At 41.3% G+C, this 25,132-nt stretch overlaps 1 protein-coding gene across 3 annotated transcripts in view; it reads right to left on the bottom strand.

Moving 5' to 3' along the window:
- Positions 1-1,345: 1,345 nt before the first annotated feature.
- Positions 1,346-25,132, bottom strand: part of NEURL1 (neuralized E3 ubiquitin protein ligase 1) — a 202,977-nt gene continuing 179,190 nt past the window's right edge. For all 3 annotated transcript variants that reach the window (XM_020788959.3, XM_078389488.1, XM_020788960.3), the window contains exons 5-6: positions 12,237-12,383; positions 1,346-9,990 (exon numbers count right to left, since the gene is read on the bottom strand). In XM_020788959.3, coding sequence (XP_020644618.3) covers positions 9,749-9,990; positions 12,237-12,383 — 389 coding nt within the window. In that variant the 3' untranslated portion in view covers positions 1,346-9,748. The remainder of the gene's footprint in view (positions 9,991-12,236; positions 12,384-25,132) is intronic.

Genomic DNA, 25,132 nt, shown 5'->3' with positions numbered 1-25,132 from the left:
CTCTAAATCAAGAGTGTTTTGTCACCTTAGAGACACAACTACCACTGCTCATAGAAAAATATTCTGTTTATTTGTATGCATTAGATATTCTCTCATAATACTAGTGTCAAGAAATGGTGTGGCCATGTCAGTATGAAAAGTATGTTGTGTTATACTTGTTGGGAGCCAACTATATATTGCATACAATGCAAATTCCTTTCTCATTCTTATGTTTCTGAGTAAAATGGACTGGGTGCAATATGTAGTGGGGAGTGCAAAACAGATTTGGTAGAAGGTTCTGCGCAGAAAACAGGCCAGTGGAAACACAATTCAGTGCTCCTTTTCCTCTTCCCAGTGTTGTATTTTTATTTAGCAGCAAATTGCTGGTAATTAATTTATCCCTACCTGGATTCCTGGTCATGTGTAAATCCAGCCAAACAGTTACAATGAGGAATCCAAGTGGGAACGTATTAACAGCAATTTGCCGCTGTGATTTATGCCACTTCTCTTCTACTGTCATAATTATGCAACAAGAATTTGGCCAGAAAATAGACAAGCTTTGTTAATATATGTTGTGTAACAAATAAGCCATTCCTTGATCATTAAGAAATGAAGATAGATAAAACCTGTAGTCAATGACTTCAGTGCATTAATTACTTAACTTAACCACTAGGTGGTGATAATTCAACATTAATATTTCAGCCTTCTCCTTGCTCCCCAGTTTCCCTCATGGTCAGCTAATGCCAGCAAATGTTCAGAGGCAGTAGATTTTTTCTTAAATTTCGACAATCCTTGGTAGGTATGATCTGAGAGTATGTCATTCAGCAACCTTACTGGAGACAAGCAGGCCTGTGTTTGATCAATGCCATCAGTGGAAGAGCCCTTGACTATGCCATGGACATTGCCTTGAATTTCACAATAGACAAAAGGCTATAATTTTAAAACATCAAAGTGCTGCTCCTGTGGCTCTGCTTCTGCAAGGCCATCTGCTGGAGATGTTCACGAGACTGGAGGGAAGCCCGGCTGTTCTAGGTGGTTTGGTGAACAAATGAGGGAAATAGATTGACTACTGTACAAGACCACCAGAGGGCCATGCCGTTCCCAGCACCTAATTTTCTGCATTCCATGGGAAGTGACAGTGAAAGAGCTGTCATTATGCCTTTTTGTCTAAATTTTTTTAAAAAACAAGGTAGCACTGAAGTTACTTCCCTTGCTAAGTCCCATTTTTCTCCAGCAATGTGCTCCAGTGCAAAATCATATCTTGCATATATGTTGTAATCTGAAAAATGATTGTTCAGCAGAGAGACCCATAAAGTTCTGCATGCACCACTGTGTAGACAGCAAGTAGTCCACACCCACACCTCCATCGGATACCTAAATCAACTTTATTCACAATCACAGTTATCCAATTGTCACACTGGATGGAATAGTCTATATATATACATATATATACATATATGTATATGTATATGTATATAATAAACAAAACACAAAACTTTTTTAAATAAACCAATTAAAAGATAAAACTCATTTCAATGACACTGAATCACATGAATTACTCTGGATCCTACACATGAACACAGAGGAAATGAAACCAAGTTCTAATTCTGTTACTGTTCCCACAGAAAAGCTCCTTTCTTATACAGTATAAACCACCCTGAGCTTCCTTTTCTCTTCTGTTAGCCATCTCCATCTTTGGTCCTCTCCTCAATAAATATAGACTTACCCCTTTTCACTATTCCTACCCCAAGTGCAATTTTCTAAACCAGATTTTGTGCGCACGAAGATTTCTGGGCACAAAATAGCCTTTGGACTTCAATTTTCACCTGTACGAAAAGAGTGATGACAAGAGAAGAAGCAAAAACAAAGCTTCATACAAAGGAGAAGCATTAGTTCACTCTTCAGGTGATCTTTAGTCCCGTGTTTATACGCACACACAATTCTTAACAACTGAAACCCGAGAGCAGCATGATTTCTATTTTTTTTTCCAGTGCAGCTCTTGCTTAAGGATTTGTGGATCAAGGTCATGTTTTCTATTTCCCTGCTTACTTGGACAAAATAAAGAACTCGGCCTTGGCAATACGTTTGCCTGTTCTTTAGTCCTTAATACATATTCCTAGTATACGCTGCCTGCTTTTTGCCTTTAAAACTTCTAGTCTGATGTTTCTTGTTGATTTTGTTATAACAGTCAAGCACTTTGTGTCTTATAGACTCAATTGTCCTTGTAGATTCACTTCTACCCAACTTTTCTTATATCCTTTGTTGTGGCTTTTGTGGCTGAAAAGCTAACACATGGCAATATTTTCAAAACTTTTTCCTCAGACCCTTGCAAGATGCACCTTCTGAAGTAATACCTCCTGAAAACAGGTGACTTAACTACTTTTGTTTTCACTTATAATCTTTATCATCATCATGTGTCCTCAAGTGCCTTTGTCTTAAGGCAACCCTCCCAGAGTTTTTAATGTATACTCAGAGGTTGTTTACCAGAGTCTCCTTCCAGTGCCCTGAGGCTATGTAGCTTGCCCAAAGGTGTAAGCTGAATATGCTGTGGGTGATCCTGGTTGCCCATCTATTGGGAGACACAGTGGGGAATTAAATCCCAATCACTGGGTCCACAGCCAGGCATTCCAACTCAATTATACTATGATTTGAAAACATTCCATCTGTTGGCTTTTCAATAAAAGATAATAACTGATCAAAAAGATAATAACTGATCAAAAAGTGGATAGGGTGAAGCTGCAGGCACTTAGAAATACACAAAACCCTTGCACTTACTTTGATGTATCATGGGGATTACTCCATTGTATGAATTGTCAGCCAAGAGCCCTGATTCAGCAAGGAAGTCCATGTTTGCCCAAAGAGTATATCTGGTCCCCTTTAAGATGACCATTTCCCATGTCTCAAATCAATTCCCTTTCCTCTCGGTGAAACCAGTTTTGCAGCCATAATCTCAGCTGATTGGGAAGGGAAAGGAAATGTATGAATCCCAACACACCTTTCACCCACACTCTCTTTCCAAACTGATGACTTGTTTAACCAGTATATAAATGCAGTTGTACACATTTACTTCTGGCTTTGGCCCCATCTATTCAGGAGTTATCTGTTTTGTAGGCTTTGAGGGTGTGAGTCCACATTATTTCATTTGTTTTTCTAGTAAACAAAGGAAAATAAAACAAAAATTATTTGTTCATTGGTTTTTAACTGTTTATCTTTGAAGGCATTGTTTTGCACCAAAGAAGTAGGCTACAACTTTACCTAAAGCTCTCAGGAAAGTCATGGGGTGTGGGAAGAGAAAGAGCAGTGAAACTGATGGTGAAAAACTATCTAGATGAAAGAATAGCTCATTAAATGGAGATGGCTGCCCCCCATCTGGTAGTTGGTAGTTCTGGTCCTCTGTGGAATGCTGTTAAGTTCCATGTTTTGGTGGAAATGTTGCAATTACACACAGCAGAAGGCTGCTTGGGTCTTCCAGTGGGAAATGAATGAATTTTCATTTTTGGGACAGAATTCTCCCTGCAAATGTGGAGTTAAATGTCTCCACCTGTAGACCACACTAGCAGTCCCTGGCTTACAATTACACAAGCCAGAGATCAGCGCATTGACAGAAAAGGGTTTCTGCACATGGAACAGACCGTTCTACACAAGGTTCAGTACTAGCAGTATACAGTACTAGCTATGGAAAGCAAAGCAAAAGTGAAAACAAAGGGGAAGGTGAAATCTCTCCACACACCAATAAGCACACATAGGTTGCTAGATATGACTGCAGTATTGTTTTTTGAAAGCCAACCTTGTATGCAAAATAAAGATGATGGGCCTTTGGAAGTTATGCAAAAAGGGACATTAATGTTTTCTAGCAATCCATCATTTCTGGAGCTAACATTTTCCCCATGCGCAACAGCAGCTCATAGACTGTGCTTTAACTATGAAAATCATAACTCTAAAACAGGCTCAGATTACTAGTCTCTATGCCATAGGTCCTGAAAGCTTAAGTGCTGGGAGGAAGTTCCCATAAATTCATTTTGATATTAGTACACATTCTAGGAAAATGTGAATACTGACTGACAAAATTTAGTAAGCTCAGTAGATGGTGCTTTTTGCTAGAGCATTTGAACCTTTCTCTCCTAGTTCTATTATCTCCATTTTAAAATATTGCATTCTTATATTTTAATTTTCACCTATGGATATGATACAATCAGATTATGTGAAACAGACCTATTATCTCTGCCCACAATCATAGTCAACTTGATACATGGCTTGACCTCTGATAGTTGCTGTACATCTTTCTTCCTTAAACATCTTAATCCAAAAATCCATTAAAATGCAGATGCCTATGTGAGGCTCCTATGCCTGCCTTATTGATTGAAGGGGAAAGAGCAAATCTCAGTTCAGAAGCAGATACCCATCTGCTTTCTCCATTTATATGACTGAGAGATCTATTCTGGACAAATAAATTCCATATTCCCAAAGAATATGGAACTAGGAATAGATCACTGGACAAGGATAAATAGATTTAGATGAAACATTCAAGCAACATCAACACCAGGTGCTGCTTTTAAATCTATTATTCTACATTACCCTAGTTGCTACGTATTTTGCACACGGCAGTTTTTATCTTGAACTGTAGAAAATACATCTTATGTAACTGTTGCCAAAGATGTGGTCTCATCCATGACTCCAGAATAAGCTTAGTCATTTTGACTGAGAAGTACATCCTACTGATTTCAGAAAGTTTTATTCCCAAACAAGTGGACAAAGGATTGCAGCCTAAAGTGATAATTTTATTATAGGCCCGTGTATCCTGATGCTTATAAAACACCAGTAAGTTAAGGGCAGGTGTGTTCCCCACTCAGCCCACTTACACTGAGACAAATGTTATGAGATATATGGGGTTTTAAATAAAAAAAAAAATCCTAAGTGACATGGTTCCAGAGGTCTTTCAACACCACAAAAAGGAAGGGCTACTGATTTGGATGGTGTAAATGTAAAGCCACTTTTAATGCCCAGATTGTAAGTGAAAATTTAGATGACTGTTCTCAGCTAGTTCTCTTCAATCATAGATATGGAGCTTGACACTGATGATTGTCAGGTGCTGTTTAGAGACTGGAGTACTGTACAGTACAATTAATCAGCACCAATGAGCAAAACAAAGCAGAGCAGAGCTGAGCTTATTGTTTCATGAAGGCAGACACAACAATTAATATATTCTGACACACATCTGTTGTGAGCAAACTCTTCCAAGCCAAAGTATCTCTTTTAGAGACAGACTTACTTATGGTGTGGCTACATTAGCAATAGGGAGCAATCTAGTCTGGGTCACTTGAGAGTGGACTGGAATTGTTCTGTTCACATGGAAATAGTTCTTGCAGCCCCTGTAGTTGCAATCTGGTCAACCACATGTTGGCATTATATTGCTCCAGTCCAGTCCATTTGGCCACAATGTGCTCCTCCCCTCTTGCTCCCCTCCTGCCTTCTCTTCTGCAATAGCTGTCAGATGGTTGGGAAACTGCCTCCTGAAAGCTTGTGGGTAGGCTGGATTGTTGTCCAAACAAAGAGTTTTTTTCCCCCCACAAGTGCCATGTTTCAATCCTGCATTTCTATTTTTCTCTTGTTTAAAAAAATTAATTTTTGGTGAATAGCATAGCACAATAGGGGGAAAGTATTTTTGGAAAAATAAAAAAAATGAAAATGCCTTTGTTCAATTAAAATTAGGATGGAGAGTACCATCCACAGTCATGGCTGGACCACACTTACCTCTACGCATCACTGCTGACATGCAGGAAGAACACATACCCAACCCCACACTGCAGCAATCAAGGCAATTGTATAGCAAGAGACCCATCTATTTGGATCAATTCTAATTGTTTCAAATAAAAAGTAGGCACCAACCCTAAGCCAATCCAGGACAAATTGTTCCCCATTAGAATATTCTGTAGTCAGTATTTTTTTTAAGTGATCTTGACTATTCCATCACGGGTCTACAGAGCAGGATAAACTCCTCTGTAGCTGACCTCTTAGTTAATCTAAAACAGTATCTAAAAATCTAGGTCCAGAAACCTGCTTGGGGATTTACACTAGCATTACTGCCATTCCCATGGAAGAGCCATATTTGAAACACACTTGCATATGGGGAATGTAGCACAATTGGCTGCAGTTTGTGAGAGATTCTGCCCTCTGCAGACCATGTGTTGCATACTTGAGGGTTTCACTGCACAACCAACAGCAAAACAAAATGCACAACAGTGTGATCTACTATAATTCTGTGCATGGACATGTATATGATTGCCCAACAGGATAGTGGCCTAGATGTTTAGATTAAGTCCATTTTAGATTTATCAGAGCCTCTGGTTTCCTTTGTATAATTATTGGCTATAATCCTTCTGCCTAGCCATTTTCTGGACTCCTCTTATTTCACCTACCAGACTGTAGAGCATCCTGTCCCTTCATATAGGTCCACTTGCACTGATAACCACAGATAAACTTCCTACTTCTGCAAATTATTTAAAAGAGGCATTTAAAGGGACTTTCCAAGTTCCTCACTTCATTTCATGCAGTGGAAGAACCTGACCCAATTGACAGAAACTAAATGTCTTTCCTTTTGAAACAGCCTGTGCCCAGATGATCACGTGAAGAGGTTCCAAGAGCAGGAGCAGCCCTGCCACAAGGCAGAGTGACGTGGATGCCATAGACAGCTGGTTTCAGATGCCATGAATGAAGGTACAACTAGCCCTGCACTATGAGGTCAAAGTCCAGGCCCCTGTAACCTGGGCTTTACAAACCACTCCCCACTGCCCAGAGCAACAAGCTGTGAAGCCACAGAAATGAGCACCTGGGCAAAGAGAGACTGAGCAAAGCCCACTGGGGCTGATGCTAATTGTTGAAGCGTTGTTTATTCCTCTTTCTTTAAAAAAACATCTAGCAAGAGGATGGCTAACTGGACATGAACCTGATTACTGATGCTAAGTTTATTATATTCATCTTTAAATTATATTACCCTTTTTTAAAAAAAATCACAAAATGGAACAATCCCTAGTAAGTTTGTTTAGCATCAGGTCAACAGAAGGAAACCTGTTATGCTAGAAGGTATTTAATTGGGCTTGAAATGTGAAGACATTTCAGGATCTGGGCTGGGGAACAGTTTCAGTCTAAGGTTTTTGTTCTGCTGTATAAGGAATGTAGAAGTGGTTGTAATACATGGAATTGTGGGCAAGAAAATACCGTTGTTACTTTTTGGGCTTCACAACAAAGCAATGTCCCTCTAAAGTGTGTGTAGGGAGTCTCCAAGACCTTTAAGTCTGGCATCTAAAATTATTTAGCTAAACCGTCGGTCATGAAAAGATTGCCAATTGTTAGTTAATAAATTTATTATTACTGCTTTTTTGCCGCTGGAGTGGAATGAGATTCTTGATGTATTTTCTGCTTCATATGATGTGCACTAACCACCTTGATTTGGAGCCTCCTGGTCACTTGCTGCTCTGATTCAGACCTCCCTCCTATTGTACATGTTAAGTGTCTACTCAAATTGGACTGACTTCTTGAATACTGGGACCAAGCTTGCAGTATGAGGCTGGGACGACCCTGCCCCTTTTCTTGATTGCTTGTCTTTTGGGGGGGGGGCAGATATCAACTATGAAATGCAATGGTGGGGACTGTGCTGATACTTGTACTTGAAAGGTCCTGCAGTAGTTGAAATAGTCCATGAGTTTAGACAGCAAGAAAAGTTCTATTCAGTCATTACTTACCTGGTTTTTGGGAGAGCAGCACTTCTGGAGAAGGGTTTCCCTCACATGTAAGCACTACGTGCAAGCAAGAATGAAGAAGAATTAGGGTTCTTGCTCACGTGAAGAGCCTACGGACCTGCAAGAACCTCTCTCTTTCAGAAACATCACTCTCTATGTCTGGGAAGTGACAATAACAGGGCAGGGGGCTCATCTCTAAGCATGTTGCTGAGATCCAGGTAAGTAATGACTGAATCAAGTCAAAAGAATAGACAGTCCAGTACAAGGTTATTATTTGTCTGGATGTACTGTGAAAGGGGATGGCTTGATTTTTTCCTCAAAGGCAGGCATTGGGTGACAGGGAGAATTGGTTCTCTCAGAAATTTTTCTAGTCTTCCCTTCCCTATCTGTGGGCAGCCATATTTACCGGCTTTCTAAGCCTGACATGAGTTGACCACTGCATCCAAACATCAATACTATATATAGAGAATGTCCATTTGATGAGGACAAAATTATTCCACTGTTACAGTGGACAGAAAAATGAAAGCCTTACCATCAATGGCCCACCCTTCCTTTCACAATTCTCTCTTAATTCACCTGTTTCCTACCTAATACGTACTATTATATCCATAGCAAGCAACTGAGATTTTTTACAGGACTGTGGTCTTCTCCCGACTCATAGTATTCTGTGAGATTTCAGAAGAGGTGATGATATGGCCACAGTTGCTGATTTGTTCAGGTTTGTCAAACTGAGAAGACAGTGGGTCACTGATGAATGAGGGCCTGTGGCTGTCCATCATAGCATACTCAGCTGCGGCAAGACCCTGAAGGAAGTGCCAAGAATTCAGCTGTGTCAAGCATATTCACAGTGGTAGGAACAGAGAAGCCAAAACCATTGTCCTTCACATGTTGAGAAAACAAGACTGCTTCTAAAATCCTTCAGTAAACCAAATAAACAAATAAAAGTAAGATAAAATGTTTCTAGTCCTCCTCTCTGTTTCTTGATAACAAAATAGATCCAGCTCTATGTTGTACATTCAGTTTGATCAAGGATTCTTATACTATTTTCCTTCAAAGCCAAGATAAATGTCTAATGACCGGATGGAGAACTTTCTTCCTTATGGCTTTGATAATGTGCTCCATCATTTTCTGAAAGCAGCTGTAAAGGCACCCCTTTGGCCCCTGAAAGCAGCCTCCAGGAGTAATGGTTTTTAAATTGGTGGTGGGCTTCAAAAAGCAAAGGAGGAATTTCTGATGAAAGAGGGGGGGCATCATGCTGTAGGAACAGGAACAGCTGCTTCCACCGATGGGGTAGACAGGCTGGAGCAAAAAAAAACGGGAGTCTTTGCAGAAAGTAGATTTTGAAGGCGGTCATTTAAAAGGGGGCATCCTGTATATGCACAGAACAGGAAAAAGCACCCAAAGATCACCTTCCTTAGCAGCAGCAAACACTACATACCACAGCTATGAGTCGGGAATGGATCCAGCTGCCACTGATGTGCATTTGTGGCTGCCGTCACAAGACAGTTCTTTCCAGTTTAGCTTACCAGAAACCTGGGAAGAATATTTCTATATAGGGCTTTCTTGCCCGCAAAGTGATTTACGTGCTCAAATGACTTGTTTCTTCTCAACTCATTTGGATCCATTCATGCAAAGTAATTGCTTAGTGTGCCCAAGATGAGCTGGCCTTTTTTTTCCCTTTTTTTTTTTTGGCATATCCTCCTCATTTGACATTTGCAACCTCATGGGGGCAAGAAAGGCAGGGAATTTATGGGATGGAGAGCCAGGGAAATGGGACGTCACATCCAACCTTTCTTGTTGGCTGTATCTGCAAGCGTTGGCAGTAACTCTTTGCTAGATGCCAAGGAAGGAAGAAATCTTTAGCCCTCGAATATTGAAGTTTGCCCACAGACAGCAACATTCAGAATTAGCTACACATTTAAGGATAGGGAAACTGACAACTAGGATGACCCTTTCTTCTACCTTATCCTGGCTTGGTTCAGTCTCCTTAAGATCTATTCTCCAACCCCTACCCTTTTTTTTTTCATGCCACTCTAAGTGCTGCGATAGGTCTTGATGATGTCCTTAATGGCACGTCTGCAGATGGGACAACAGGCATTGGCCATCTTCTTGAGTTTGAGCCCACATGTGTAGCACAGACACATATGTCCACAGGAGTAAATCACGGTGTCCACCATGTTCTCATAGCAGATGGTACACTCATCATTCCAGGATCCTGAGATGGAGGGGGAAAGGGGGGATTCTGGCATGCTGACTGGAGAGTTTGGAGCCGTGCCTGCAACACAAGAAAATCAGTCATTCTTTGGTCTTTGAGCAGTCAGATCCCTGGAATATGAAAACTAAGATTACTAGGCCAAGCATGAGATACTAGCAATTAACTCAGTGGGACAGAACTTACAGTTATCATGCCCCATGTGAGAAACTCCAAGAAGTGCATGTTTGGTCTATTGGTCTCACTGACTGACTTATATCAGCAGATGAGTGCTAAACTAGATGGGCCACTGGGGGGACTCATTGTTTCAAGAGAGCAGTGCAGAGTTTCCTGTAAAAGGCAAGAGGAATATTTTAAGTCCCCAATTTTGTGTGTGCATGTCTGCCTTAAACTGCTACAGAACTCCCTGACGTGATAGGAAACACTGCCAAAGCACTATAGGGGCTTCAGAATTTGCTGTTTTTCTATTGTGGTGAGTCCATTTTCATGTCTGATGATTCTGCAGTCTGCAGCCACAACATCCCTTCAGGGTTTCCTCTGTCCATTTCAAATTCATGGACAGCACAAATATTAAAAGCAAAAAAACACTTACGTAAGAAAAATGGGATCGGCATAAAAGACATACTCTATTGTCAGAGTTTGAGTTTTCTTGATGTAGAACTTGTATTGCTATAAGTTCTGCTGCAGTCATACTTTCAGTGTACGAGTTATTTTTTTCTAGATGAAGGTGACATGTCTTATTAGTTACTGTATCACATGATCCAGAGAGATTTTTACAGAGCTATGGTAGTTTTCCAAGTTTAGATCCACCTTCGGACCTTAATAAAATGTTAAATTCAAGGTTCAGGAGTAGCATAAATCCACTTTCATGTCTCAGCCCATTCTCAGAGATACGTACTATAGCAATCAGATTTGCAAACTGTAACTAGAGTTACATTCTAATGATTAATCACAAAATAAAGCAAGCACACTAAATGTGAGGTACAAAGTTGAAAAAAATCACATGCGGTGACTGATGTCTTTTAGAGGCCTCGTCTCCGAAACAACTTACCTGTAGAGATCCACCTGGCCACCTCCCTCGCTGAGGGCCTTTAAGACCAATCTGAAGACATGACTATACAGGCAGGCCTTCCCTACAGTCATCACCTAGCCTATTTTTCCTTTTCCTTTCCTTTTTCCCTCTTGGATTCTGCTAGTACATTTATACTCTCATAGTTTATTTTCTATATTTTGTGTAAACCGCCCAGAATAGACACATTCTAGATGGGTGGTATATAAGTTAAATAAATAAATTTCAGCACCTGAGGGTTACCTAAATGCATGCTAAATATATCCTGATTTTTTAGTAGTTACAGACATATTTTAGGGTTTAAGATAATGTATTTCTTCCAGAATGATGGTAACACTTTCTTAGGCGATACACTATCCTGAATCATACAAAACAGCTTTCAGCCTTTGTAGCCATGGTTCCCCTTCCTGAGCCAGACTGCACATGAATAAAATTTAAACAAAGCTGCAGGTCCACTGCCTGGGTACTGAGTACAAAGGTGGAAAAGTGTTCTCTCCCACTCTAGCTTCTTTTTCTTCACCAAACGACAAGCAGCAGGGTTTCAACTTCTTCTAGAAAGCAATGTGCGCCGTGCCCCTACTGCTTCATAAATGCTCTACTGCATCTTCAACTTCCTAACTGGGGATGATAGAAATCAGCATTCAACAACCTGAAGGTCCAGGGTGGGGGATTCTGCTCTGTTAGATCAAAGTCTTGCTGTTCCATACTGTATCTTTCCAATTTCAAATTCTGAATTTTCAATCTTTTATTAAGAAAAAAAGCCTGATTCCCATTCTTTGTGCATTGTAAGAAAAGAAAAGACCTTGTAGATAAGGAACTTCTAAAAATTAGGGAAGCAAACTGTGGCTTTGGGGCTGCGTAGTATCCTCAAGGCATTTTTTGATCTCTCAAAGGTCTCCTTGTCCCCTATATTTCTGGCAACCAAAATAAAGAGGCGGGGAGTGGCTTTTCACCTATTAAATAGGTCACCACCCTCTTCCACAATTTTTAACACCTAAGAATACCAGTCTTTCAATACTAATAGTGGATATCTAATAACCTATTCAGTCTTTCTTTTGTTTTGCACGTTTGGCATGATTCAAATGTCTTCCAAGGGCAGAAAAATTGGCCCTCAAGCCTACCAAAATTGCCCACCCAGCTTCCCCCCCCCAATGAAAGGATAAGGTTTATAAAAAGGGAGAAGGTTTTAATCTCTGAACCTGGAAGGGGTACAGGTGGATGCTGCAAGAGAGGCACTTACCACTGAGAGAGCTGCCAAGCAGACCAGAACCGCTGTTACTCAGAATGGGATCAGACACACCATTGCAGAGGACAGAGGGTGAGTTTGGAGATGAAGTTGGTGAGCTTGGTGCCGATGGGCCCAACCGCTCCGTCATGAGAGTAGAACCTGCACAAAGGAAGGACATTCTACATCAATTTAACAGCGCTTTCACTGACAGCTACTGACTGTACACTAGTTATACTATCAGACTGGGGGGGGGGGACCCCTGTTCAAGTCCTTAATGAGATCTTGGACCAGTTATATACAGTACTTAGAATTCTCCTTTCTGTGTCCACAAAGGGACCTATGTGAGAAAAAAAATATTGTGGCAATTAAAAGGCTGCATATTCATGATGGTAAGAGTACTCAGAGAGAGATAAAATGCCCCAACCAGGAGATGTTCTATCTGCTACACAAAACAAATCAGCCAGAATATTCATTCTCCCATACGTTCAGACATTGGCATTATCAGGACTCAAGTACTCGAATTGTAGATTCCATTCTCAGATCATAGGCCACCAGTACAGTGGTGCCTCGCATAGCGAACGCTTCGCTATGCGATGAAACTGCACAATGAGGGGTCCCGGGCCATCGCTGGAGCGTTCGCTCAGCGATGGCCCCTATGGGCTTTTTTTGCTATGCGATGATCGCGCAGACGCGATCAAAGCATAGCGAACAGCTGATCGGCAGTTCCAAAATGGCCGCCGCTAAAACAAAATGGCGACCGCTGTTTTGCCTCGCTAACGAGGCATCCAAAATGGCCGCCGCAATGGAGGAAACTCGCAGAACGGTGAGTTTTAAGTCCATAGGAACGTATTAAATCAGTTTTAATACGTTCCTATGGGCTTTTTTGTTTCACTTAATGATGGATTTGCTGAGCGAGGGTTAATCCGGAACGGATTAACCTCGCTAAGCGAGGCACCACTGTATTCTGAGTAACCTTCACAACTTCCTAAGGAAACTATGATCCACTAACACCATACTGCATATTCTGGCAGATAATATCACCCTTACAGAGGATGGCCATTCATGCATCACCAGAAGGGAAGTAATGGAGGACAAATGTTTGCATTAGCTTTGCATTAAATATGCATATGCAAATTTAAACGAGCACACTTATGAGATAGGTTAGCTAGGTTTAGCAAATTTTAATATCTATTACCTTAAATACAATTAAACAAAATTATAGATTTACTATTAAACACTTCTCTAAATAAATGGAATTAAATATTTAAAATTTGATTATTAACCTAGCTCCGATATAATTTATAGCTTTCATCTTAAATATTTACTTGGTGTTCCTGTGAGTTCGACTGAGAATAGCAAAGAAGAAGAAGAAGAAAAGGAGCCTTGTGTCAAATTAGTCAAATTAAGACTAATTTGGTGAAACCTAAACATCCCAGAGCAGCAGTGGCAACTGCTATTGAGCACAACTATGCTAGATTCAGTCCTTGCTGCTCAGGTGAAGACACTTGGACCAATCGTGTTTTTTTTATTATATTTGAGACTTGACAATAGCCTTTTTTTAGTGACGGGCCCCACCTCTAAGCACCTATTCAAATGGCCTTAGATCACATAACACAGCTGTGCTTTAGCAGCAGCTCTAGCAACACTCATCACCCCTTGTAATTTCCTCCAAATTAAAATAAAGCTGCCACTACACTTCTCTCCACCTCGTTGCCTCCTTCCTTGCCTAGTCTTATCATCCTGCTGCCTTGTCTAGTCTGTCATGCTGCTGCAAACTGTAGGGCAAAGTCCAAACTGAAGTACAATCCAGTCCCAACCCTGAGGGATAGGCACTTTATCCTTGCAAGCATTCAGCACTACTATCCTGGACAAAAATGAGCTAAGGTTGCTAGGAATTCCACACCTTCAGGTGCCATGGTACATCTAACAACCAAATTCAGATACTGTATTTTCTACTTAACCACAATTACTTTGGTTTTGGGAAGAGAACATAACTTCAAATGAATGGCACAGTCATAGCCTGGCTCCTTGCCTGCCTCCACAGTATAATGTTAAGATATCATGGCCTACTTTAAAATGCCAATTTTTTTTTTCATTTCCATCATCTAGTCTCACGGATGGAAGGCACCAGAAAAATTCCACCAGATTTCAACAAGTTTGCACCGCCATCAGTCTGAACCCAGGCCAATCCATGCAGCAAGTGTGTATCTTGAACACTTGTGAGCAACTGCACAGAGAACATGGAAGCACCATCTTATACTGGAAATGTATTGCTGTACTGCACATATTTAATAGCTTCCAACTTCTGTTCAAAAAATACTACAGAATGTATTATTTAGAGCCTAGCTTTCCAAAAAGCTTGAACTTAGATAGCAAGTGTTTCTCTAACCATCGATGTTAATTAATTTACCAAGAGAAAAACAGATGGCTATAATGACTTCACTTAAAGGTGACCTTTAACATAATCATCAGGTTAAGAGGACAAGGGCAGGAGAAGGAATGAAAATGGCAGTAAAGGAAGGAGATTGACAGTGTACTTTTCTCTCTAGCGCTGCCCACCACTGTAGCCCCACCGACTGCTTAGCTTCAGCTTTGCCCACCACTGAGACAGAGACCCTAGCAGATAATTTGCAAGGAAATATAAGAAAGGAGTGTCCACTCATGTCTTCAAGAGAGAAGGACCATCTCAGAAATCCAGGTTAGGCAATCCTAAACTGGAAGCAACAGACCTTGGTTATAGCCCCCAGTTTATTTTACAGCCACAGAAGATGGAAATGTGCATGTTATGTTCTCTGGTTTGTTTGTCAGAAATAAACCTCACTAGGATTGTCCGGTCAGTTGCATCAAATCCCCTCAGATTTGAGGGCCAAACCCTAAAGCCAGAGGGAGGTCTTTGTGAAGTCACAGGCTCAGGGCAAGAGCTGGGATAGGACTATGGAATTGCTGCTGGGCCAACTGCTTGTAGAAATGGCCATAAAGAGAATCTGGGTAAAGGAGCCCAAAATCAATGACAGAGTAGTAGTAGTACAGGTATACACCAGGGGGCAATAACCAAAAGATCTTCCCTGAGATGATGAAGATGCCAAGCACCAGAGTAGTGTTGATAGCAGATATTGTATTATTTACAGTACAGTGGGGTCTTGACTTGAGAACTTAATCCGTATTGGAAGGCAGTTCTCAAGTCAAAAAGTTCTCAAGTCAAATCTGCATTTCCCATAGGAATGCATTGAAAACCATTTAATCCGTATCTGCTCTTTTCCGTCCATAGAAACTAATGGGAAGCTGCTATTCCGCCTTCGACCACTAGAGGGAGATATTTTGTTTCTTTTTTTTCTTAGGTCAAGAAAGGTTCAAGGAAAGCAGGGAAAATACAGTCCAGGCAGTACAGTACCAGGCAGTCCGAAGACTGTCTCCCAATCCACTCTCTAAACACTAAGAGGAGTGAGGAAGCAGACAGGCACCCTTTTCACTGCCCAACAATTAACTGAAAGTTCACTTTTTGCACTTTCCCTGCCTCCCACGTGGGTTTTTTTCAGTTCTTAACTCAAATCTAAGTACTTAAGTCAAGTCAATATTTTCCTATGAGGGCGGTTCTTAAGTCAAAATGTTCTTAACTCAAGCCGTTCTTAAGTCAAGACCCCACTGTATATACAGGTGTATTTACAGCTAAGTCTTGTTCTCAGTTCCAAAGTAATGCACAACACTTTCCACAGAGTTTAGTGCATATATCAGAGTCAATGTCCAGTAAATAAGTTCAGTAGTCATATACCATACGTTCCGTCCAAGTAGCCAGAGTTCCTCTTCAATACCAAGCACGTAGACACGGCTTCCTCCAGGATTCTCCAGCACAGGGAAACGACAACTCTTCTCCACGAACACACCAACAGCATCACCCACAACAACCCACACATTGTGTATGCTTGGTCTGCTAGTTTATCCCAGTATTGACCAATCCTAGGATTACATTCACAGCTGTAACAATCACCTCAGCTGTGTATATTCAAGCTTTACTTCACTTTACAATACTGATCCTGACAATACTTATTGTCATATTACAAAACTGGATTTAACAATTCTATCCAGGTTTAGCCCAAACCTGTCAATCAAGGTAACAAGACACAGGGGAGGGGAGTGCAGGCACTGAACAGGTGGCAAAATGTGCCCAACATTTTAGTCATAGGCACTATTCTTGCTAAACCTCACATCCCCCCCCACAACAGGCTTATTTACAGTGGACATCACATGTGAGGTATTTTTGTACAAATATTGTACAAACATGACACACATTTAGAACAGCACGTGTGCAAGCACAACACATGTGAAAACATGGAAAATATTTAGTTATATTTACAGAGCAATGGGTCAAAATGCATCCCTAGACCTTAAAGCCCCCCCTTACACACATGGAAGATTCAAACTCTCTCCTCTAGCTCTGCTCACCTTATTTTTTCTCCCCGCCTGCAGACTTAGCAAAAGAAAGCAGGCATCCATAAACCTCTAAATCATATCAGATTTTGTGGTAACAACTTCAGCCCTTTGTCCTTCCTGGTTCAGCAATGTGTAGTTCCTTCATGATTTTTTTTTTTTTTTTTTACTATTTTTAAGGGAGGAGGAGAAGGCAATAAAATGAGTAATGCTTCCACATAACACCCAAATGCCGAGATCATTAAGTATGATGTTCTGAGAAAAAGCAGCTGTTTCTAATGGACCATTACTCAATTTCAAATTTTGGCTAATCACAGGAATCCTTGACTTTTTTTTTGGCAGGCAGTGCAGCTCTGCTTTTGTAGGTTGCGCATTGACTGATTACCATCAGTTTGATAATTGGGGGGAAGGGGAGGAAGGGAAAAATAATAGCCTCTAGCTCAACAAAACAAAACAGGAATGACTATTCCCAACCAGTTTCACAGGCAAACTTTGCTTATGTTTGAAGGCAACGTTTGATCTATGCTAGATAGTGCCATTTCCATAAATTTGCCTTGTCCTTGTTGAAAAGAAACAAAGGACAGAAATAAAAATGCTGTTGTCCATGCAACATGCCCAGTATGGTTTGATGGATGGTATTTTAATATCAGCAACAAGCAGGACACGGAGTTGTTTTAAACTGGAAAGTATCAGCTTCCTAGACAACCATACATAGGGAATACATCCCATCAGACACCAGTGTATATCCCATCAAAAGCAAAGTAGCTTTATTCCAGTTTTTTCTCCTTAAGTATTTTGTGTGTGTGTGTGTGTGTGTGTGTGTGTGTGTGTGTGTGTGTGTGTGTGTGTGTGTGTGTGTGTGTGTGTGTGTGTGTGTGTGTGTGTGAGAGAGAGAGAGAGAGAGAGAGAGAGAGAGAGAGAGAGAGAGAGAGAGAGAGAGAGAGAGAGAAATTAAATAGGACACCAATCAGACCCTCTTGTAAAATTCTGAGTTTGAAGCAGGGTGATTGAGCTATCAAAACCTTATCAAGAAAAGAACATAGCTCAGTGGTGTACACAAACAGGATCCCTCCATTAGTCTCCAGCATCTTTGTTTACAAAGGGGGTATTGGACAGCAGGATTGCAAAAACCTTTTCCAGTTAGACCCAAGTTCATTACATTTTTATTCAGCTGTTTGGTCTGGCCATTCTCTGCACTACCCTGTTTCCCCAAAGGTAAGACCTAACCTGAAAATAGCCCTAGCATGTGAAACCTTGCCCTCCACCATTGTGCAGCAACCAGAAGAAGATGCTATATTTGAATACATTTAGATTGGCAGCCAGTGCAATACAGATGCCTGTATTTGAATACATTTAGATTGTTGTACATGGAAAAAAAAAACATCCCCTGAAAATAAGCCCTAATCTGTTTTTTGGAGCAAAAATTAATATAAGACCCTGTCTTATTTTCTAGGAAACATGGTACCAATAACAGAAAAGGAGGAGGAGGAGGAGGAGGAAGAGAAGATTTTTCCAGTCCAGCCCAAGGTGAGAGCAAAGGATCAACCCCTCCTTCCTCCCTTCTGTGACCCCAATCCAGTGGGGAGGAAGCTATTAGTGGAACAAGAATTTGCTATGCAAGACTAAGCCCTATGACAAACTGTATCCCTAATTTGGCCCTGAGACACAAAAGAGGTACCACAAGTCACAAAACGTTACTTCTAAATTATATTCTAATACCTTACATTGAATCCTTCAATCTCACTCATCCACAAGAAACAAACCCACTGACCAAGTTTATGTTGTATGATCACAGCATTGTGGACAGGTCAGTAGAATGGCAAAAGGATCTTATCTACTGCACTGGGGTGTTTTGACCGTATAGAAAAGCAGGCTTTGCATGTTGGATTTTGTTGTGGATGCTTGAAGTGATGGGGGAAATTCAGTCCACATCTTGGAAAAGAATAACCTTTTTTTTTTTTTTGCCAACCCCCCCTTCCCCCAAAACTTTTTTTCCCAAGCTCTGTGCTGCTTAGCAAAATCCATCATGGAGTCTTGCCATACCAAGAAAAAAAGGGGGGAAAAAGGGAAAAAAAAGCTTCATTTTGATTTAAGTCAAGATTTTGGGATGAGGTAGATAGTAGTCTCTAGACAGTATGGTCACCTCAGGTCAATCTATAGCATTACATTTCCTACTTTCCTCTTGTTATTAATCTGGTTTATTGCTTCCAAGACCGGTGGAGATATTTCCATTCTCTGAGGGGTGGGGTGGGGGCTGCCTCTGCCAGCCCAAAGGCTTAATATAGTTTTATAAACCTTAACCTTAGTGTCCTACCTCTGAATGTTCTTGAGGCTGTCCATGCCTCCCCCTGACACCACATACACTCTACCTCAATTCTGTTCTGATGCAGATAATTGTACTGTACATTGTAAACACGCTAGCAAGGGAACAGGCTGCATCACAGTTAATATACACATAACAAAGAAAGAGAGATTAAGCAGCAGCCCAAAGTATACAAAACAAAAGCTTTTCTCTCATATGTTTTGCCTAAATGAGGCTTCGTCTGCAAGGAACACTATGGGCCATTTCTCTGCCACAAGGTAAATACCAACTTACCTGGTGGCAAAAGCAATCTCCATTTTAACTTGGAAGGGGCTCTATTCTCAGAAAATAAAATGGTAGCCTCAGAAAATGATTGTTAACTAAGGTTACACAGCAAACCCACATGGATGTTTCTGGACTGGGAATTTTTTAAAAGTATGGGCAAATTCAGGTCTTGGCAACAGGCCCTGCCAGGGTGTTGGGGCCCAATAGCTGCCCAAGACGGCTACATCCCATCACTGTAGACCTGCAGAATATGAAAAAGAAACATACACATTAAGCTGTGCAATGGATATATGCCAAGAACAGAGCTTCATATCCCTGCAAGAGTAGATAACAATGCTTCCCACCTCACTCTGGCATATTTTGGGTGGGAAGCTTTCATAAAAACTGGCACTCAGCAGCAGTTGGGAATGTGACTGCCAGTTTTGCCAGGACCATATGAACAGGTGGCAGTAACAGTTAAAAACAATAACACTCAAGCATGAGCAAAGAGTAGGATTTTCTGGAACTTCCACCCATAAAAGAGACCTTCCAAGTTTTAAGTTAAGTTCTTCCCAAAAAACAATTGGCTCAGCTTTGATTCATACTATTTCTTGAATATTGTCTTATTTTGTATATCTTATGGGCAATGCCTATATGATGACTGTGATTGGGTTCGGAGTTCTCTTTGGGCAACTCCTCACTTTTGGCAGGAAATAAAACAGGTGACGTCTTAATAACCTTCAAACTGTCATTTTTATTGTCACTCATCTCCTCCAGCACATTATTCATAGGATCAAAGATTCTCAACTCTGGCAACAGACCGCAACTAGATGAAGCAAAACTTTTCCCATACTCCCACAGACTCAACGGGGGGGGGGTTCTCCCACACCATTCTCGGTACATTAGTCTTCGGGAAGGAATACTTCCCAGGGTGCACATCGTCCCACAATATGAATGCCTCACCCAGCCTCGCTCGTCCGGTCTGCCATAGATACAGCGATGGGCTACCTCAGTCTCTCTTTGTAACTCTCGCTTGCATGGTGCTACAATGACAGTCCATTCTTGGGTTCAAAACTGGGTTGTCTTGTCTTCCCCCATCTTTGGTTCCGGTACCAGTCCTCCCACCTTCAGGTGGGGAAAGTCCCTCAGCAGCCCTTGACTCTTTATATACTCTACTTCCTTTCTCTTCTTCTCTCTTTCTCTCATATTCCTCCAACACTATACTGAACCAATGCACCCCATCTCCACTTATATCCTCCTCTCATACTGTCACCTCTTTCTCCGCCTTCCCCCTCTTGCGTCCTCCTCCACCAGACATATCTCCACCTTTCCCGCCTTTTCCTTTAATTCAACTTCTCCTGCCTCCTCCATAATTGTCACTTCTTTAGCCACCTTCTCTTCCTCACTTCTCCCATCCTCTCCTCCTTCTATGGCCTTTATCGTCACGGACGCGGCACTCCATTACGCTTTTCAAATGATCTTCCATGTCAGTTGTTGTTGTAGTAAAGTTGTTACTTCGTGTCCAACTCTTTGTGACCCCATAGACCAGAGCACGCCAGGCCATTCTGTCTTCCACTGCATCCCGGAGTTTGGTCATGTTGGTAGTTTCATTATGCCATTAATCCACCTCACCTTTCATCTTCACCTCTTCCTACTGCCTTCAGCTTTTCCTATCATTATCATTTCCACTGAGTCTTGTCTTTTCATGATGTTTTTGTCATTTAGTTGTTTAGTCATGTCCGACTTTTTGTGATCCCATGGACCATAGCACGCCAGGCCCTCCTATCTTCCACTGCTTCCCATAGTTGTGTCAATTTCATGTTGGTAGCTTCAATGACACTGTCCAGCCATCTCGTCCTCTGTTGTCCCCTTCTCCTCTTGCCCTCACACTTTCCCAACATCAGGGGCTTTTCCAGAGAGTCTTCTCTTCTCATGAGATGGCCAAAGTATTGGAGCCTCAGCTTCAGGATCTGTCCTTCCAGTGAACACTCAGGGTTGATTTCCTTCAAAATGGATAGGTTTGTACTCTTTGCAGTCCAGGGGACTCTCAAGAGTCTTCTCCAACACCACAATTCAAAAGCATCAATTCTTCAGCAGTCAGCCTTCTTTATGGTCCAGCTCTCACTTCTGTACATCGCTACTGGAAAAACCATAGCTGTTACTATGTGGACCTTTGTCAGCAAGGTGATGTCTCTGTTTTTAAGATGCTGTCAAGGTTTGTCAACGCTTTCCTCCCAAGAAGCAGGCATCTTTTAATTTTGTGGCTGCTGTGTCCATCTGCAGTGATCATGGAGCCAAAGAAAAAATCTGTCACTGCCTCCATATCTTCCCCTTCTATTTGCCAGGAGGTGATGGGACCAGTGGCCATGATCTTAGTTTTTTGATGTTGAGCTTCAGACCATTTTTGTGCTCTCCTCTTCACCCTCATTAAGAGGTTCTTTAATTCCTCCTCACTTTCTGCCATCAGAGTGGTATCATCTGCATATTGGAGGTTGTTGATATTATTTCTGGCAATCTTAATTCTGGCTTGAGATTCCTCCAGTCCGGTCTTTCACCTGATGTATTCTGCATATAAGTTAAATAAGCAGGGAGACAATATACAGCCTTGTACTCCTTTCCCAATTTTGAACCAATCAGTTGTTCCATATCCAGTTCTAACTGTACCTTCCTGTCCCACGTATAGATTTCTCAGGAGGTAGATAAGGTCGTCAGGCATTCCCATTTCTTTGAGAACTTGCCATAGTTTGCTGTGGTCCACAAAGTCAAAGGATTTTGCGTAGTCAATGAAGCAGAACTAGATGTCTTTCTGGAACTCTCTGGCTTTCTCCATAATCCAGCACATGTTAGCAATTTGGTCTCTAGTTCCTCTGCCCTTTCGGAATCCAGCTTGTACTGGGAGCTCTCGGTCCACATACTGCTGAAGCTTGCCTTGGAGGATTTTGAGCATAACCTTGCTAGCATGTGAAATGAGCGCAATTGTACGGTTGTTGGAGCATTCTTTGGCACCACCCTTCTTTGGGATTGGTAGACTGATCTTTTCCAATCCTCTGGCCACTGCTGAGTTTTCCAAACTTGCTGGCATATTGACTGTAGCACCTTAACAGCGTCATCTTTTAAGATTTTAAATAGTTTGACTGTAATGCCATCACCTCCATTGGCTTTGTTGCTAGCCATGCTTTCTAAGGCTCACTTGACTTCACTCTCCAGGATGTCTGGCTCAAGGTCAGCAACCACACTATCTGTGTTGTCCGTGATAGCCAAATATTTCTGGCATAGTTCCTCTCTGTATTCTTGCCACCTCTTCTTGATGTCTTTTGCTTCTGTAAGGTCCCTACCATTTTTGTCCTTTACCATGTTCATCTTTGCACAAAATGTTCCTTTAATATCTCCAATTTTCTTGAACAGATCTCTGGTTTTTCCCTTTCTATTATTTTCCTCTATATCTTTGCACTGTTCATTTAAGAAGGCCCTCTTGTCTCTCCTTGCTATTTTTAAGTAGTCAGCATTCAATTTTCTGTAACTTTCCCTATCTCTCTTGAATTTTGTTTCTCTTCTCTGCTATTTGTAAGGCCTCATTGGACAGCCACTTTGCTTTCTTGCATTTCCTTTTCTTTGGGTTGGTTTTTGTTGTTGCCTCCTGTATAATGTCACAAGCCTCCATCCATACTTTTTCAGGCACTCTGTCCACCAAGATTGAGTTCCTTAAATCTGTTCTTCACTTCCACTCTGTATTCATAAGGGATTTGGTTTAGATTGAGTTCCTTAAATCTATTCTTCACTTCCACTCTGTATTCATAAGGGATTTGATTTAGATTGAGTTCCTTAAATCTGTTTTTCACTTCCACTCTGTATTCATAAGGGATTTGGTTTAGATTATATCTGATTAGCCCAGTGGTTTTTCCTACTTTCTTCAGTTTAAGCTTGAATTTTGCTATAAGTAGCTGATGATCAGAGCCACAGTCAACTCCAGGTCTTGTTTTTGCTGGCTGTATAAAACTTCTCCACCTTTGGCTGCAGAGAATATAATCAATCTGATTTCAGTATTACTCATCTGGTGATGTCCATGTGTAGAGTTGCCTCTTGTGTTGTTGGAACAGAGTGTTTGTGATGACCAGCTTGTTCTCTTCACAAAACTCTATAAGCCTTTGCCCTGCTTTGTTTTGAACTCCAAGGCCAAATTCACCTGTTGTTTCTTTTATCTCTTGACTCCCTACTTTAGCATTCCAGTCCCCTATAATGAGAAGAACATCTTTGGTATCAGTTCTAGAAGGTGTTGTAAGTCTTCATAGAATTGGTCAATTTCAGCCTCTTCAGCATCAGTGGTTGGTGCATAAACTTGGATTACTGTGATGTTGGAAAGTTTGCCTTGGATTCGTATTGAAATCATTCTATCATTTTTGAGATTGTATCCCAGTACAGCTTTTCCTACCCTTTCGGCGTTGGCCCAACCACTTCATTAGCTCTGGAGCTACTTGTAATTGTCCTCCAGTCTTCCTCATTAGGATGTTGGATGCCGTCCAACCTGAGGGACTCATCTTCCAGTGTTATATCTTTTATCCTTTTCTTTCTGTCTATGGAGTTTTCTTGGCAAAGATACTGGAGTGGCTTGCAAGTTCCTGCTCCAGGTGAATTGTGTTTAGTCTGAACTCTCTACTATGACCTGTCCGTCTTGGGTGTCCCTGCATGGCATAGCCCATAGCTTCTCTGAATTACTCAAGCCCCTTCTCCATGACAAGGCAGCAGTCTGCGAAGGGGTGCATGTCAGTTTTTGTTGTTTAGTTCTTAATTTGTGTCCAACTCTTTGTGACCTCATGGACTAGAGAATGCCAGGCCCTCCTGTCTTCCAGTGCCTCCTGGAGTTTGGTCAAATTCATGTTGGTATGTCAGTAGTTTCTACCGAATACCATCTCTAGATATATTGCATTATACTCTGTACAGAGTCTATATAAAGCGGATATGTCATTGAATGACCTATTTCCTCCATTGCTAATGGTGTTGTGGCAACATCTTCCAAAGTACTGGCATCAACATTCACAGCTAAGTGTAGCTGTTACTAATTTTATATGGTTAAATTTCCTGGTGGCAGACTAGTATCCACAGTGTATGTCTGACTCAGAAACTTGAAAGATTTGGTTAACTTTCCTTGAATTTTTATTCCCATATATTTAAGTTACCCAGGAAACCAGAAAGTACAACTTCTTGCCCATGTTATTCTACACTGACTTATTTCTGCACGCACACACAAAGAAAAGCTATCAAGGGGCTAATTCCGCAAAGAAACATTGACATGGCAAAGAAATAGATGAAATAAGATCCTTTTTGCATGCACACACAGAATGCCACTTGTTTTTCTAAACATTTACACCCATCTATATATTCCTTGGCACCACTTGGCAGGAGGAGATTTGAATCACAGAACTCTTGTGTTTACTTTCTCCAATTCATCCTATCCATGAAAGCTAAAGAGGGGTGTAATGGCACCTCCCCCCCATTCCTTCTGTTTTCTTGGCACCATTATACCCCTTTATAGCTTTCATGGATAGAATGAATTGAGGAAAATAAGCAGCAGAGTTCTATGATTCAGTTCTTCACCTGCCAAGTGGTGCCCAGGAGAATTAAGGCTTCATACACCTACGTGTGAGTTAAAAAGAAAATGACAGATCTGTAGTACATATTTGTACACTATGGATGAAATCCTGTTTGTTCTGTAAACTAAACTGTAACTTTCCATCCATTCCTCCTTGGTAAACAAAGTGCCCCTGCTGCAGTTCTCAGGGGTGTGCGTTCACACTGGCTTGGTGTATGCACATGCATACCCCCAAGAATTGTGGCATGGTGTGAGGTTTTGTATATCAGGGATTAACAGATGGGAAATTACTATGTGGATTATTATTTGAATTATGCTCCAAGCAGTAAT

Source organism: Pogona vitticeps, chromosome 3 (genome assembly GCF_051106095.1).
Source record: "Pogona vitticeps strain Pit_001003342236 chromosome 3, PviZW2.1, whole genome shotgun sequence".
Classification (NCBI taxonomy): domain Eukaryota; kingdom Metazoa; phylum Chordata; class Lepidosauria; order Squamata; family Agamidae; genus Pogona; species Pogona vitticeps.
The sequence above is the reverse complement of the archived record's forward strand: the minus strand, read 5'-3'. Positions and strand labels throughout refer to the sequence as shown.